Raw genomic sequence first — 18,458 nt, 5'->3', positions numbered from 1 at the left:
GACTTGTAAAATTAGCTCATTTCTCAAGGAATACGTTTGGGTAACGAACCTAAAACAAAAACAAAAACAAAATCGCTATCAAACTACTTGAAATCTAACAACACAGCAAGACGCATTCATCTCCAGTCTCTTCGCTAATGTGAGGATCGAGACTTACGTCTTTCCATCATTTAGATGCTCACGACATTTGTTTCCAGTTAATGCATAAATGGTAACCTTTGCTTCGTCAGGTTCTCAGCACATTCGTTCATTCATGGTTTGAAGTCGCGCTGCAAACTATCAGTACTTCCAGGCATCCGTTCCCCTTTTCGTCAGGGTACTTTTTCCTTACTGTAATAGACAGTTCACGTTTCACCATAAATACAGGATAGAAATCAGTCCTGGCGACTATCCATCGGCTTAATTGCCCTTTGTGCTTTCCTGGCGTCTGTAGCCATTATCCCTCCATCTGAACTTTGTAACGCTCAATTTGAATTGCAAACACTCAGGCTTGGGCGCCACTCTTGAGTTAGTTCAAATGGTTCAAATGGCTCTGAGCACTATGGGACTCAACATCTTAGGTCATAAGTCCCCTAGAACTTAGAACTACTTAAACCTAACTAACCTAAGGACATCACACACACCCATGCCCGAGGCAGGATTCGAACCTGCGACCGTAGCAGTCCCGCTCTTGAGTTAGTCCAGTTAAGGATTTCAACTAAATGACGAATGTCAAAGGTGCGAATAAGACTCGCTACAACAACCAAAATTTTAGTTGGCTGAACATAAAAAATATGAAAAATTTGGCAGAGTACCTCAGATACAACATATTCTGACACGGACAAGATTTTGATACTGCTAAAGAAAGTAACCACTTGTCTCTGACTGCAACCCGTTACCTCATTCCCGGAGTTTCTTTAAAGTATTAACATGTTGTACTGCTTTAGAGTGGCTGGTTCTCAAGGTCACTGTATCAACACAGTTCGGGTAATCAACCCATTTGACTCTGAAACGAATTCCATAACATTATCAAATTTGCTACAACTATACTGATGGATCCTCGACCTTCAGTCCAACAGTTAAGTTAGGCTTCCTTATCCTTCCTGCCTGTTTTTCCTTCCTTTTCTTTGGTTGAGTTCATGACGTATCCACTGCCAGTCTTACGATACCTTGGTGCTTATTCCTGCGAACATTGCGGTACCCCACTTCCTTACCGAGCGAGGTGGCGCAGTGGTTAGCACACTGGACTCGCATTCGGGAGGATGACGGTTCAATCCCGTCTCCGGCCATCCTGATTTAGGTTTTCCGTGATTTCCCTAAATCGCTTCAGGCAAATGCCGGGATGGCTCCTTCGAAAGGGCACGGCCGATTTCCTTCCCCATCCTTTCCCCACCCGAGCTTGCGCTCCGTCTCTAATGACCTCGTTGTCGACGGGACGTTAAACACTAATATCCTCCTCCTCCTCCTCCCACTTCCTTTGTTAAGTCTATCTATTGTGGATATATTTTTGAGTAAAAGACTACAGTCGTCCCTGTACCTCCATGAGGAAGTTTACTCATAATGGTATATATTTCTAGAAGATAAAGTTTCTACTTCCATTGTTGTTTGTGACAGCATATTCGGCATAATTTCACCAGTTCATTTATGGTTCTCTCAACTGGGCTCAAACTCGGGTGGTATCGGGATGTAAATATAGGATCAGTTATTCTTTGCCTGCCAATGCGGCCCATTGTCTAAAATAACATTTTCCACGTAGCCTACCTCCATCATAAATTTGTTCGAAAACGCCTGTGCGACTGATTGTGCCATCGCAAAGCTCAAAGGAGTAAACGTCACATATTTAGAAGTGAGTTCTACAGTGACTAACACATACCCAATTCCACGTGGCGTACATGCTACTGGCCTAAAAGGATCTACTACGATCATTACTCTCAGCTTGTTAGTTACCATACGAAATAATTCGGCGCAGCGCGATGCGATGTTGTTGAAAATAAATACATAAAACAGCAACCAGTAACTTTTATGAATAGTTATTTATTAGTCCATGAACCGGTTTTCGAACCTTTTCAGGTTCATCTCCGGAAAAATTTCTGGACGTTTATTTACTACTTCTAGTATAATGCTGGGTGCTGGCTCTGTTCAAATGGTTCAAATGGCTCCGAGCACTATGGGACTTAACTTCTGAGGTCATCAGTCCCCTAGAACTTAGAACTACTTAAACCTAACTAGCCTAAGGACATCACACACACCCATGCCCGAGGCAGGATTCGAACCTGCGACCGTAGCGGTCGCGCGGTTCCAGACTGCAGCGCCTAGAACCGTTCGGCCACACCGGCCGGTCGCTGGCTCTGTGACAAGGTTTTGTGAATTAGCAAGTCTTAGCCGATGCCAAGACCCTTTGACCTCTCTTCTCAATGTTGCAAAAGAATTCTGATTCATTTTGTATTTTAAAACGCTTCCTAGGTCTGTAGTGCACATAGCTTGTGTGTTCATTCCAGACAAGTTCATTAACAACCTCGTCTGGTACGTGAAGCACCCAGTCATCACTACTTAAGTCCGCCCTAGGGAACATGATACCATTACCTACCTTACAGAAAGTCCTTACACTGGCCTAGTTACCGTCATAACACTTCTCCTTTATTTCCTTCAGTAGAGGGTATTTTTCTAGTGTCCCAACCACATTCCTAAGAGTCATCCCAATCAAGTTTTACAAGGGGGCTAGTTTGAAGTTCATAACATTGAAACAGTCATCTCTTGACTCCAAATTCCTCTCTTGAGTGAATCCTGGCGGAGACCTTGACAGAGCATCTGCCATAACGTTTTCTTTTCCCTCAATGTAATGTACTGTGTACCGGAGTACTTGTAACAGCAAGACCCAGTGTCTCAGTTATCTATGCGACTGTTTTGCCGACATCAGGAATTGTAAAGCACAATGGTCGCTATACACTTCCGAAGAGAAAACAACGAAAACGAGCAAACGCCAACACATTCGCTAGAGCCTATAGCTCTGTCACCGAGTATTTCCTTTTGGCTTTGTCAAATATTCAACTTGCAAATTTGATTGTCTTTCACACAACCCAATCATCTTGCAACTCTCTTTGGAACAGATATACACCAAGACCAACCTGTGAGCTGACAGTGTTAAGGCAGTAATCCTTGTCTGGGTGGACTAGAATGGGTGCCTCCAAGACAGCCCTCTTTTAGTAATTCAAACTATTGGTGAGCCTTTACGTTCCATTCTCATACAGTGTTCTTGCATGTGAGGTAGCACAACTCCGGCATCTTTATGTCACCTGCTATGAATCTTTTATAAAAATTTATTAAACTGAGATGTGCCTGGGCTTGTCATTTTGATCTTGGGGTTGGATAACCTCTCAATGAATGAAACTATCATGATCCTGCCCTATCCTTGCTGGAATGATTACATGTCCCAAAAATTTCACCTCAGAACAACCCAAATCGGGTTTTGAAAGGTCTATAGTGATCCCATAGTTTCAGAAAACTCCAGCATTTGGTACAAATTCCAGTGACATTTCACTAATAAGCACGTCATCCACATAAACAGTTATCTTCAATTGAAGGTCTTCTGGAATGTCATTGCCTAGACCTCGTACACAGGCCGCAGACGACACGTCTAGGCCGGACGGCAGTTTCTGGAACTCATTACAACCAGCAAAACAGAGAAACGCTGTGTACCTTTGGCACTCTGGATGAATTTCAGTCTGACAGTAGCTGGCTCTGAGATCTACTGAAGTACGCACTTTCACACGCTGAAAGCGCTAGAGGAGCTCCTCAGTGGTCTCAGGTGAATCTATCTCTGTCTCCATTACATTGTTAATCTGTAATGAATATTAGACTAAGCGTAACGATCCATCCTCCTTCTGCACACAGTGAATGTGGCTATTATAGGGCGATGCAGCCTGCTCTATTTCACCTTGATGAAGCATGAGCCTGAAGTTCGGGCTCTACGCTTTTCGAATAAGACTCGGAAATGGCATATTTTGGGGCGGCAAACCTGAGGTGTTCCTTCACCTTAAACCTATACAAGAAATAGGAAACAGTCCCCAGGCTCTAGGAGAAGAGTAACCGCTGTGAGTACAGAATATGTCTCAAAATTTCCCTGTGGTCAATGTCGACAATATGCCTTCATCTCTTCTTCAGTTCCACTCATCACAAGATTTTCTACTTCTGTTCTGTTGGCAAATACTAAACCTGAATAACCCGTATCTCTTGTCTCTATTTCAGAGCAGATGTCAGACTAATTTTTTAGTAGTGCCATTTATATGCAAGTCTACGAATCTTTCGTTTAGCTTTATGAGAGCGGAGTAGCGAGCGTCTAAGACAGTCCAGGCCCAGAATTAAGCCAACAGTCAAAAAGGTTATAATTAGATAGTTGGTTCTAAACTCTGATGACTAGCACGTAAAAGAGATTTCAGTTTCTTTCCTTACTGTCACGATTTTGGCATTCATTGCTTCTGATTCTCGTGATTTGCAAGGGCAACACAGGCCTATACCTTCCACAATTTTCAAATAGCTTCTCCCTCAGTACCGAAGTATGAGAAGCAGCGTCTGTAATCCCATGAAAGTTTTTTTTTTCTTTTTGTGCGCTGAACTTCGGATAGCTTACTGTCAGTAACTTCCCTTATGTCTCCGATGTCTATATACAAAACAAATATTTGCGTCTCATCAGAACTACGAACTCCCTCTCCTAATATTTCTAGTAAAGTTCTTTCATTATGTGGCTTTCCCTTAAGTGGGACATGGTGCCGGAGTTCAGTGTCTCGAATGCCTGGTCCTCTCTCTCCAACTTCATCCATTCGCGCCAAACCAGGTCGGTCCTAGTTTCTTTGCCCATCATACCTGTTTTGTGGCTGACATGAGCGTGACAATTCATTTCCACTTCTTCGCCCATTGTTGCGTCTGAAATAATATGGCTGATTACTCCTTTGTGTCTCATGTAATTGACGATAAATGCCAGATTGATTTCTCTCTGGTGATAATGGTGGGCATAGTACCACGTTTCGATCGTAGCCTGATTTCTGCGGTAGAGACTGAAATCCTCGAATATCTCTCATATTCCAGCCAGGAATCATGATTTCTTCTAGCACTGTGTGAGGCGACTTGGTGGAACAAATTCTGATCAATGCGAGAGGGCCGTATGGTGCATCGAGATGGTTTCGTTGCACCAGATCCTTGAAATATAGCATCGGATTCTGGTGTGTCGCATCATGATAGTGGTTGGAGCAGGCAATAATAGTCTTCATAGGGACGGGGAATTCGATGTAGGTGGTGACCTGGTAAAGATACACTATGTGATAAAAAAGTATCCGGACAGCCCCAAAAACATACGTTTTTCATATTAGGTGCACTGTGCTGCCACCTAGTGCCAGGTAATTCATAATAACGACCTCAGTAGTCATTACACATCGTGGGAGAGCAGAATGGGGCGCTCCGCGGAACTCACGGACTTCGAATGTGGTCAGGTGATTGGATGTCACTTGTGTCATACGACTGTACGCAAGATTTCCTCACTCCTAAACATGCCTAGGTCCACTGTTTCCGATGTGATAGTGATGTGGAAACGTGTAGGGACACGTACAGCACAAAAGCGTACAGGCTGACGTCATCTGTTGACTGACAGAGACCGCCGACAGTTGAAGAGGATTGTAATGTGTAATAGGCAGACATCTATCCAGACCATCACACAGGAATTCCAAACTGCATCAGGATCCACTGCAAGTACTGTGACAGTTAGGCGGGAGGTGAGAAAACTTTGCTTTCATGGTCGCGCGGCTGCTCATAAGGCACACATCACGCCGGTAAATGCCAAACGACGCCTCGCTTGGTGTAAGCAGCGTAAACGTTGGACAAATGAGGTCTTATGGTCAGGTTGTGTTTTTCATGGAGGGGGCTTGCATACCTTGTTGTTTTGCGTGGCACTATCACAGCAGAGACCTACATTGATGTTTTAAGCACCTTCTTGCTTCCCACTGTTGAGCAATTCGTGGATGGCGATTGCATCTTTTAACATGATCGGGCACCTATTCATAATGCGCGGCCCGTGGCGGAGTGGTTACACGACAGTAACATCCCTGTAATGGACTGAACTGCACAGAGTTCTGACCTGAATCCTATAGAACACCTTTGGGATGTTTTGGAACGCCGACTTCGTGCCAGGCCTCAGCGACCAATATCGGTACCTCTCCTCAGTGCAGCACTCCAGAAGAATGTGCTGCCATTCCCCAAGAACCCTTCCAGCACCTGATTGAACGTGTACCTGCGAGAGTAGAATCCGTCATCAAGGCTAAGGGTGGGCCAGCACCGTAATGAATTCCAGCATTGCCGATGGAGGACGCCACGAACTTTTCAGCCAGGTGTGCGGATACTTTTGATAACATAGTGTAGTTACTCAAACTGATAGCACTAATGTGCTTTTCGTGCAACTGTCCCAGCACCATGATCGACCTCATCTTCATGCTACTGTTAGGCCTGTTAACATGGGGCTGGAGAGGGAACTCATGGCAGCGGGCATGGGTCACATTGCAGTGGTGTCAGTTGAGTCTATCAATAGATCAGGTTTCACTAGGCATGGCCTGAATCTCAATAAGTATGGGAATGGGATGGCTGGCAAAGCTTATAGGTGACAGTGTGGTGGTGGTGGTGGTGGTGGTGGTGGTGGTGGTGGTGGTATCACTCATGGAAACATTCCAGTAGTAGTTGGTGTTAGAGCTGCACCTGTTTTAGGTTGAAGGCAGCTGATAGTTACACCTGCTTAAAGGAAGTCCCCCTAACTAAGGAATCACCTTCAGAGAACGTCATGTTTCGAAGTAGAAAAGGAATTAGCATATTTCATCAAAATATGAGAGGTATTAGAGATAAAGCTAGTGAACTGCTTATAGATGTTAACTCTGAAATTATTGGTATATCGGAGCACCACTTAAATAATTTGACAGTTCAGTGGCTTCATTTAACAGGATACAGATTAGTCTGCCGTGTTTCAAGGAGTTCCTTGCGGAGTGGGGGAGTGGCCGTGTACGTAAAAAAAACCCTATTCCATTTGAATCCATAGATGTATCATTGCACTGCAGTGAACAGATATTTGAATGTTACACAGGGCAGTTGTATTTAGTAAGACTAAACTTCTAATTGTTGTTGTTTATAGGTCCCCTAACTCTGACTTCAGAGCATTTCTGCTCAAGCTAAGAGACAGTTCTTGATTCACTTGATACGACATACCAGAAATTAATTATAAGTTGTGACTTCAATATTAATTCTGTGTGTGATTGTGCAAGAGAAAGGATGTCGGTAAATCTCCTAAATTCATATGATCTGATGCAGACTGTTTTCTTTCCGACTACGGTTCAGGAGAACAGTAGCACAACTGCAGACCATATTTTTATTCTTTCTTCATTACTAGATGGGCATTCTGTTCGTGAAAGGGTGAATGGATTTTCAGACCATGATACACATATTTTAACACTAAAAGGCTTTTGTACTCTAACAAATATCACATGTAATTACGAAATATGTGGGAAAGTTAATGACACAGCAATAGAGAATTTTTTAAACGTGTCTGGTCTGGGCTGCAGCAGAAGGTCGACAATACAGTCAGTTCCTAGTAAAAATGTTTCTGTTACTGATAAATTAGATATATGTACAGTATTTAACAATTTTTCTAAGCATTGCTGGTGAATTAAAAAAAATTAGTTTCTACAGGAAATCATATAATTCTCTTGACAAAAACATTTTCGAGACTGATGTCTGAGCCGGCCAGAGTGGCCGAGCGGTTAAAGGCACTACAGTCTGGAACCGCACGACCGCTACGGTCGCAGGTTCGAATCCTGCCTCGGGCATGGATGTGTGTGATGTCCTTAGGTTAGTTAGGTTTAAGTAGTTCTAAGTTCTAGGGGACTTATAACCACAGCAGTTGAGTCCCATAGTGCTCAGAGCCATTTGAACCATTTGAACTGATGTCTGAAATACTCCTCTGTGATACAGACAAGGATGAGATTGAGTGAATTACTGACTCACTGAAGACTAAGGACTCTCATGGATATTTTGGAGTGTCTAGCAGAATATTAAAGTACAGTGCTGCACATGTTAGACCTGTACTTAGCCATATTTGTAATTCTTTCTGTGGGAATGGTAAGTTTCCTTAACGATTAATGTATTCAGTGGTAAAGGCGCTTTATAAAAAGGGATAATGTAGGCAATTTTAGATCTATGTTCGTGCCATCATTGTTTGTTAAATTTATTCAAAAGGCTGTGTATGTGAGGATAATTGATCATTTTATATTACATAATTTGCTATCAGATGTATAGTTCGGCTTTAGAAGTCGTTTAACAACTGAAAATGCTATATTCTCTTATCTGTGTGCAGTACTGGATTGGTTAAACAAAAGGTTTTGAACGCTAGGCATATTTTTTAATTTAGCTAAGGGTTTGATTGTGTTGGTCACAAAATATTGCTTCAGAAGTTGGACCATTATGGAATACGGGGAGTAGCTCACAATTGCTTCACCTCTTACTTTAACAACAGACAGCAAAAGGTCATTATTCACAGTGTAGGGAATGGCTGTGGTGTAGGATCTAAGTGGGGTACGGTCAAATGGTGGGTGCCCCAGCGATCAGTGTTGGGACCAATCCTGTTCCTTATTTATATAAGTGATATGCCCTCTACTATTATGGGTAACTCTAAAATATTTCTGTTTGCTGATGGCAGTAGCTTGGTGGTAAAGGTTGTGTGCAACATTGGCTCGGTTTCAAAGAGTGTAGTTCATGACATAAGGTCATGGCCTGTACACAATAAACTAAGGCTAAATCACATTAAGACTCAGTTTTTACAGTTTCTAACACGCAATTAAAAAAAAACGACGTTTTAGTTTCACAGAATGGGCATATGGTTCAAATGGCTCTGAGCACTATGGGACTCAACATCTTAGGTCATAAGTCCCCTAGAACTTAGAACTACTTAAACCTAACTAACCTAAGGACATCACACACACCCATGCCCGAGGCAGGATTCGAACCTGCGACCGTAGCAGTCCCGCGGTTCCGGACTGCAGCGCCAGAACCGCTAGACCACCGCGGCCGGCAATGGGCATATGGTTAGAGAAACTGCACAGTTCAAATTTCTAGGTGTTTAGATAGATAGTAAACTGTCGTGGAAAGCCCACGTTCAAGTTCTTGTTCAAAGACTTCATGCTGACATTTTTACTATTGGAACGGTATCTGAAGTAAGTTATCGTTCGACACGTAAATTAGTCTCCTTCGCTTATTTTCATTCGCTTATGTCGTATGCCATTATATCTTGGGTGACTCTTCCCATTCTAAAATGATATTTTTGGCTCAGAAACGAGCGGTTCGGGCAATAAGTGGTGTAAGTTCGCGTACCTCTTGTCGGCCCCTGTTCCTGGTCTGGGTATTTTGACATTCGCCTCTCAATATATATATGTATTCTTTACTGTCGTTTCTTATTAACAGTATCAGCTTATCCCAAGAATAACTAGCTTTCACTCAGTTAAAACTCGGCAGAAATTCAACCTGCATTTGGAGCGGACTTCCTTCACTCTTGTGCAGAAAGGTGTACAGTATACTGCTGTACCCGTTTTCAATAAGCTACCACAAGAATTGAAACATTTTAGCAGTTATCCACGCGCTTTCAAATCGAAAATTATGAGTTTCCTCATGCGTCACTCCTACTATTCTGTTGAGGATTTCCTTGAAAAACTAAGCAGATTCTTACGTTATATTGGTGATTGGGTATACTTAAATTTATGGCTTGCCTTTTTTGGCTTCAGAAACATTTTATTTATATCTGTTCTTATATTTCCTATGCCTATCAGCCTTGGGAACCCTGGAACTAGCATGACAGGTGAAATACACACCAGGAAAAGTAGTGTGGGAATGCTACTACTTAGTGAACGACGCTTGAACGACGGTTGTGGTGGCTACCACGCGTGTGCAGCATCTGAAGTCAGTTGACACTTGGAAAGGTATGCGTTGTCATATCAACAAATTCCGTCCGCGCCCACCGACTCCACCAGTATCCGTGATCCCTCCAGTTCTGGAAAGCCCATCCTTACTTGTTACACGAACACATGGCTATAACTTGTACTCCAAAACAGCAGCAGCGGTTCGTGTGAGCAAGGGCGTGAAGGTGGCCAATGTTGTCCTCGTCGCCGCACTCCAGCATGTTGTCGGATTCTGTAGCTTCCTCACACTAGCTAGCGGGCTTCAGTGACGTGACAGCAACTGTGCCGCCAGTTCACCTTCCAAGCCATCGTCTGGTATCCTTCTGGCCATATGTGCCCATTTCAAAAGGGATGAATCTGAAGTGCCGGCCAAACAGTTACGAAAGCCCACCAGAGGTCACGAAGCTACACTATTGATCATTAAAATTGCTACACCAAGAAGAAATGCAGATGATAAACGGGTATTCATTGGACAGATATATTATACTAGAACTGACATGTGATTACATTTTCACGCAATTTGGGCGCATAGGTCCTGAGATATCAGTACCGAAAACAACCACCTCTGGCCGTAATTACGGCCTTGATACGCCTGGGCATTGAGTCAAACAGAGCTTGGATAGCGTGTACAGGTACAGCTGCCCATGCAGCTTCAACACGATACCACAGTTCATCAAGAGTAGTGACTGGCATATTGTGACGAGCCAGTTGCTCGACCACCATTGACCAGACGTTTTCAATTGGTGAGAGATCTGGAGAATGTTTTGACCAGAGCAGCAGTCGAACATTTTCTGTATCCAGAAAGGCCCGTACAGGACCTGCAACATGCGGTAGTGCATTATCCTGCTGAAATGTAGGGTAACTTAGGGATCGAATGAAGGGTAGAGCCCAGGATCGTAACACATCTGAAATGTAACGTCCACTGTTCAAAGTGCCGTCAATGAGAACAAGAGGTGACCGATACGTGTAACCAATGGCACCCCATACCATCACGCCGGGTGAAACGCCAGTATGGCGATGACGAATACACTCTTTCAATGTGCGTTCACCGCGATGTCGCCAAACATGGATGCGACCTTCATGATGCTGTAAACAGAACCTGGATTCATCCGAAAAATGACGTTTTGCCATTAATGCACCCAGGTTCGTCGTTGAGTACACAATCGCAGGGCTCCTGTCTGTGATGCAGCGTCAAGGATAACCGCAGCCATGGTCTCATATATGATAGGCCATGCTGCTGCAAACGTCGTCGAACTGCTAGTGCAGATGGTTGTTGTCTTGCAAACGTCCCCATCTGTTGACTCAGGGATCGAGACGTGGCTGCACGATCAGTTACAGCCATGCGGATAAGATGCCTGTTATCTCGACTGCCAGTGATACGAGGTCGTTGGGACCCAGCACGGCATTCCGTAGTACCCTCCTGAACCCACCGATTCCATATTCTGCTAATAGTCATTGGATCTCGACCAACGCGAGCAGCAATGTCGCGATACGATAAACCGCAGTCGCAATAGGCTACAATCCCACCTTTATCAAAGTCGGAAACGTGATGGTACGCATTTCTCCAGCTTGCACGAGGCATCACAATAACGTTTCATCAGGCAACGCCGGTCAACTGCTGTTTGTGTATGAGAAATCGGTTGGAAACTTTCCTCATGTCAGCACGTTGTAGGTGTCGCCACCGGCGGCAACCTTGTGTGAATGCTCTGAAAAGCTAATCATTTGCATATCACAGCATCTTCTTCCTGTCGGTTAAATTTCGCGTCTGTAGCACGTCATCTTCATGGTGTAGCAATATTAATGGCCAGTAGTGTAGATGACGGCCGCTAGACGGTAGTGCTAAGTCTGCGAGCACTAGAATCGCCTTTGCAGCACTGGCTTAGCAGGGCAATGCCAACTTTGCTGGGAAATTAAAGCATCCACGCTATAGAGCTAGCCATAGCACAGTTTTTCCTTCAATTGTATATTCTTTGCACTCTCGTATTGTTCTCATTACACACAGTTGGTTTCGTCTTAGGTTTTGCTACATTTTAGGTTTTCGATCTTGGATTACTCGCTCGGCAAAGGACACTAGATACTTGGTAAACCGTAATCCTTACAGCTACTGTCTATGGCAGTACATCTAACACATGGTAAAATGACTGTCACTCTGTATCTGTCAAGGTCACCGCGCCTGCTGGTCCAGTAGATTTGGTCTAGATGTATGCAGTGCTTGGCCAGAAATGAAAGTGGCAAATGTGGGAGCTCCAGATGGCAAGCGATTGGAGAAAAGGAGCATTTCTGGCGCGGGACGGCCGAGTCACGAGCCATTTATAGTGTTGTTAGAATGCAGCATTTGCCGTAGCGGAAAGAGTAAAGAATTGTGATGGGAGGGACCTTTGGCTTGAGTACCTATGTGGGAACTATTGTTTACTTTCAGTTATTATTTTACTTGTACTGGAAACAAGTAGACATAAGTACATTATATTGTATTTATTAATATTTTTGTAAAAGGCATGACGAAGAAAGTCAAAGGAACATTCTGAATTGCAAATAAATTCCAGGATAGGATTTAACGCTTACACGAAAACCCCATGCATGAAATTAGATTATTGTGTTACTTTACAGTTCATGATTTTACAAGTGCCGGAGTGATATGCCCTCTAAACACAGGGGAACTTACTGTTCACTTGCAGCTGCCGAGAGCTGCTCCAAGATCAGGATCAAACTAACGAAAGTGCTGTACACATTGATTAGGAATACAATCCCTTCTTCGAAAATTATTTGCAGAGTCCTTGTCTGACGGTTATAGTACAATTCTCTCCTGGAAATTATTTGCAAACTCAAATCTTATTTTGCATTTTCTTTTCATGCTTCTTACAGATATGTTAACATATAGCGTATATATGTATTATTTCGGTTTATTTTCAGTGAAAGTAAAGTAAAAATTGAAAAGAAAAAAGTTTCCACATCTGGATCCGATCCCAGGACCCCTGCATTACCGTTCTGTACTATTTGCGCTGTACTATCTACGGCTTGGAAAGTGCGCTACGTAAATGGCTCATACCTCGCCTGACCTGCACCAAAAATGCTTCATTTCGTTTTCTAAACGCTTGATCGCCTTTACTTCTCACTTCTGCCACTTCCGTTTATGGCCGTGCTCTGCATAAAACATAAATTTCAACGAAATCGGTGTTGGCGAATAGGAGTCCCTGTCGTCACATTACAAGATTAGCATCTGATTTCTCCCGGTTAGTATCTTACGATTTGCCATCTTACCGCGTGTATGCTGACTCTGACAGCTGTAACAGGTACACGTATGCTGTTCTTTAGAGCATGCATGATATTTCTTAAGGTTTACCGTCTGCTAATATTTAAGGTTTATCCAATAAGAAATGGCTCTGAGCACTATGGGACTTAACATCTATGGTCATCAGTCCCCTATCCAATAAGAACACATCCATCCACTTGTTATAATGTCCTCTTAACTTGCACCAACAAATCCAAACTGACCCCTAATCGTGATACCAGTCGTTAACTTTGAAATTTGCAGCTTTCGTCTGTTAAGGGCACTTCTTCATTTTTGATTAGGTTTTCATTACCGGTACTACGAACACGCTCTTCGTACTGCTCACTATTTATGCACTCGCAAGAACACCGGTCTGTCCGTCCCAGTGGTCAACACTCAGACCCAGAACAGCAACTAGATTGCCAATTATTGCGTCAATATTCCAGCAACAGCAGATGCTAAAATCCGACCACGACACCAATTTCTGATAAATACTGACTTCGTTGAGCGCCTAATAAGAGAAGGAACTAGATCGAAAGGAATTTAGTACATCTTGTTTGCCTCTCTACTTCCTTGAGTTATAAACAGTGGGCCATCGTTTATTCAATACTTTCACATGATGAGCGGAGCGGCACAGTGGTTAAGGTACTAAATACGCATGCAGTGCATCCAGATTCGTGTATTCTGTAGAATTTTTAACATACAACGTATTCTGCGATTGGTTCTTCTTCTATGATGCACCCGATTTCTTCCCCAGTTACCTTGAATGACATAAGTGTTGACGTGATGCTTATCTCTAACACTGAATGTTCATTCTCGTGATGAATAAAACGCTATATCAACACCTCATTTGAAGGCGTGGGAGGCTGGTGTATTCACTGATCTGGTGGTATACAGAGATTAAATAATTAGGATTATGTTGTCTCAGAATATCAGCTCAAGGGTTTATTACCCTCTTGTTTACTACATTAATACTTTTTTTTTACAGTGTCGTACAAAAACACCTTATTTACCTCAGCGATCGTGCTGGCATTGTTCCGACGGGATAGCTAGAACTGACTCGTGTTAAACCATTAGCGCCTTGGGCGTAGTACCGTAATCACAATCTGCCATAGTAAACAACGAATTACACTGAAAAGCACAAATATAATACACTGAAGAACCACAGAAACTGATACATCTGCCCAATATCGTGTAGGACCCCCACGAGCACGCATAAGTGACTCAACAAGACGTGGCATGGACTCGACTAATGCCTGAAGTAATGCTGGAGGAAACTGACACCATGAATCCTGCAGGGTTGCCCATAAATCCGTAAGAGTATGAGGGGGTGGAGATCCCTTCTGAACAGCACGTTATAAGGCATCCTAGATAAGCTCAATAATGTTCATGTCAGAGAATTTTGGTGGGCAGCGGAAATTTTTAAACTGAGAAGAGTGTTCCTCGAGCCAAATGTAGCAATTCTGGACGTCAGGGGTGTCGCATTGTCCTGCTGGAATTGCCCAAGTCCATCGGAATGCTCAATGGACATGAATGGATGCAGGTGAACAGACAGGATGTTTACGTACGTGTCGTATCTAGGCGTATCAGGGGTCCCAGTCACTCGAACTGCACATGCCCCACACCATTAAAGAGCCTCCACCCTCTTGAACTGGAGCCTGCTGACAAGCAGGGTCCATGGATTGATAAGGTTGTCTCCAAAAAAGATTTCATCCGACCAAGCAACATGTTTCCAGTCATCAACAGGCCAGTGTCGGTATTGACAGATCCAGTCGAGGCGCAAAGCTCTGTGTCGTGGCAGTCATCAAGGGTACAGGAGTGGTCCTTCGGCGCCGAAAACCTGTATCGTTGATGTTTCGTTGAATGTTTCGCACGCTGACTCTTGTTGATGGCCCAGCACTGAAATCTGCAGCAATCTGCGGGAAGGTTACACTTGTGTCACGTCGAATGATTCTATTTAGTCGTCGTTGGACCCGTTCTTGCAGAATCGCTTTCCGGTCGCAGTGATGTCAGAGATTTGATGTTTTATCGGATTCCTAATATTCACGGTACACTCATGAAATGGTCGTACAGGAAAATCCCCATTTCATCGCTATCTCGGAGATGCTGTGTCCCATCGCTCGTGCGCCGACTATAACACCACGTTGAAACTCACTTAAATCTTGATAACCTGCCATTTTAGCGATCTAACAGCTGCACCAGACATTTGTTGTCTTATATAGGCGTTGCCGACCGCAGCGCCGTATTCTGCCTGTTTACGTATCTCTGTATTTGAATACGTATACCTATACCAGTTTCTTTCGTGCTTCAGTGTATACAGGATGTTTCAGATGAGATGTTTTCCTCTGTACCTTACAATTAAATGAAAGGAAGGAAAGTGCTCTTACTGCGGAGCTATGGAGAAAGTTTATTTAGTTAATTCCCAGAGAGCTAAAGGAGTGAATATATATTTCCTTAAATAGAACATAATTTTTTTGTATCATGTAGTTGATAGATTTAATCCAACTGTGTAAAACTGCATTTAAATCAAATTTCTATTCATTTTAGTTATGGAGTTAGAAATGTCCAAAATTTTAGATACGGATCCAACATTCTGCACATAATTGGCTTGTTCAGATAGCTGTTCTGTTGGCGGAATAGCTATATAAATGATGTGTTCTGACGAGTGCCTATTTCCTGCATGTACAACTCGTAGCACCTTCTAAACGACTTGCAGATGAGATGTAAAGTTTTTAGTTTCACGGAGCAACAATATTTCTTGATGTCCTGTATGAAGTAATGTGGGGCTGTGAGTGACATAAACACAGTTCTTTAAACATCTCAACAAAAAGAAATCTACTTGTGTTCAATCGGGTGACCTTACAGGCCAGTCCTGACACATTTTAATCACTCATTTGCTTATGTACTTTATCTCTCTTCCTTCTCCGTCCGTTAGAATTTTACCTGAAACAACCAAAATAATTATTGTAATTAAAAACAGAAGAATGTATACGATTCAGAACTAAAACTTGTGATTTTCTTACGGTTGGTGTTGTCTCTTTGTAGCTAATTTTTATTTTTAGAGGTGTAGGTGATGGTACATCTTGGCCTTACTGCTATTTGATGGGGAACTGTTCCATGGCCCTTGTATTGAGTGTAAAATGGTACGTCCAAATACTACTCCTGCCGTAAACATTGTATATGCTATATATATTAGTGACATGTAAAACTTTTTATATATACAGGTATCGTTTGGAGACAATTAATGTATCAGTATAACAACGCATCCCCTCGTATGCAGTATCTGTGATGCAATGGCATGTGGACAATAACATTTTTGGAAATGGACTGGTCTTCTCAGGGTTCCTACCTGAACACCTTTGGAATGAGTCAGAATGTCAACACCGTTCCAGACACGAGTGGACACGCATCACAAAGTTACTTTCTCTGATCTCAGTTCTTGAGGAAGAATGGGGGTGCTGTTCCCCCACAGGTATTCAGCCACCTAAATAAGAGTGACCCCCAGTGAATTTAAGCCGTCATAAAAGCGATGTGGTGTTCCCCCATATTAATATCCACTAATAGTTGTATTGATATTTTTGATTAGATAGTGTCTAAGGTGATTTAATGAACTGCGATACAGACTGAACAATGATCGTTTAAGTGATTCCCTGCGAAATCCATGATGTTTTTTTCATATGTGTAGTTTCTTATCATTATTCGTACTTTTGCACTACTTTATGTAGCAGTAATGATTACAACTAACAGATAAAGACTGTCACTGGGTTTATTTTTCTTTGCAGGTTACTCACATCAGGGAGAGCCTGTTCCAGGACGTTGTAAGTAGCAAACATAACTTAAATTTTCTTTTACATTCGCATAAAATCAGATTTCTGTTAATGCAAACGTTTAGCTTAGGCTACAGTGTGACTGGAACTGATATCGAATGCAACAAGAAGTTTACTGAGCCTTTTACTCTTCATTTCCACAATGCGTTTCAAATGTTTAAACGTTGATTATCAGCTGCATTTATTTGTATTAATATGGCATGTCTGTCTTTTGTTTCGACTGTTGCACTGACTAGTAAAAAAATTAAAACACCATTTCAGAAAATGGCTGAGTGGAGGCCTTCGACTATAAATTGAACGTGGATATAAGTTTGGAAACAAAACAACTAAAACGGAATACCTCCAGCGATCAGCGGCTCCTTTCTCTGTCGAAGTACATCACGTATAAACAAAGACTGATCAGTGCAAAGGACGTATAGTATAAATAGAAACACGGTTTCAAAGTACAAATAACATAGCAAAACAAAGTTATTATATTAGAACATTGTGGAGATCCCACACGATGTTGTGCCTAGCTTTGACACTGTCGAGCCGTCATAAGAATGCCTTAAAATTCGTATTTCCTAGCTCTTTAGCGACTTTCAGGGTCTCACTCTGCAACATGGGTCGAAACAAAGGTAAGGTTTTTCCCGCGCTGTTACTAACCATTCCCACACTATCTCGTTGATTTCTTCTTTTCACGTCTTCTTCGCCTTTATTTTCATTTGCTCGTTCCCTTTCATCCGTTCATCCAATATCTTATTTTCCTTTCTTAAATTGATGTTAAAGCGCATTTGAAACGCAACATTATTTCGTGCTCAAAGAGTCTGCCTTTCTCATTCGCCTCGATTACCTTAATCTTTTCGTTAAATGTTAGGGACACACAAATCTTGTTCAACATCATGTTATCACCTAGGTGCTGCTAGTCAGCTGATACTGACATAAAATGATGAGATCCGAAGTGTGAAATAATTTGGGTGAAGGTCACGGTTAAAGCAGGCTCAAACATGGTAATTGGATGTCTCTATAGGCCCCCTGGCTCAGCAGCTGTTGTGGCAGAGCACCTGAGGGAAAATTTGGAAAATATTTCGAGTAGATTTCCCCACCACGTGATAGTTCTGGGTGGAGATTTTAATTTGCCGGATATAGACTGGGAGACTCAAACGTTCATAACGGGTGGCAGGGACAAAGAATCCAGTGAAATTTTGTTAAGTGCTTTATCTGAAAACTACCTTGAGCAGTTAAACAGAGAACCGACTCGTGGCGATAACATACTAGACCTTCTGGTGACAGACCCGAACTATTTGAAACAGTTAACGCAGAACAGGGAATCAGCGATCATAAAGCGGTTACTGCATCGATGATTTCAGCCGTAAATAGAAATATTAAAAAAGGTAGGAAGATTTTTCTGTTTAGCAAAAGTATCAAAAA

At 42.6% G+C, this 18,458-nt stretch overlaps 1 protein-coding gene across 1 annotated transcript in view; it reads left to right on the top strand.

The window, feature by feature from the left end:
- LOC126184786 (protein PFC0760c-like) overlaps positions 1-18,458 on the top strand; it is a 298,617-nt gene that overhangs the window by 96,544 nt on the left and 183,615 nt on the right. The window contains exon 5 of the mRNA XM_049927357.1: positions 17,004-17,039. Within this exon, the coding sequence (XP_049783314.1) occupies positions 17,004-17,039 (36 nt within the window). The remainder of the gene's footprint in view (positions 1-17,003; positions 17,040-18,458) is intronic.

Source organism: Schistocerca cancellata, chromosome 4 (assembly GCF_023864275.1).
Source record: "Schistocerca cancellata isolate TAMUIC-IGC-003103 chromosome 4, iqSchCanc2.1, whole genome shotgun sequence".
Classification (NCBI taxonomy): Eukaryota; Metazoa; Arthropoda; class Insecta; order Orthoptera; family Acrididae; genus Schistocerca; species Schistocerca cancellata.
The sequence above is the reverse complement of the archived record's forward strand: the minus strand, read 5'-3'. Positions and strand labels throughout refer to the sequence as shown.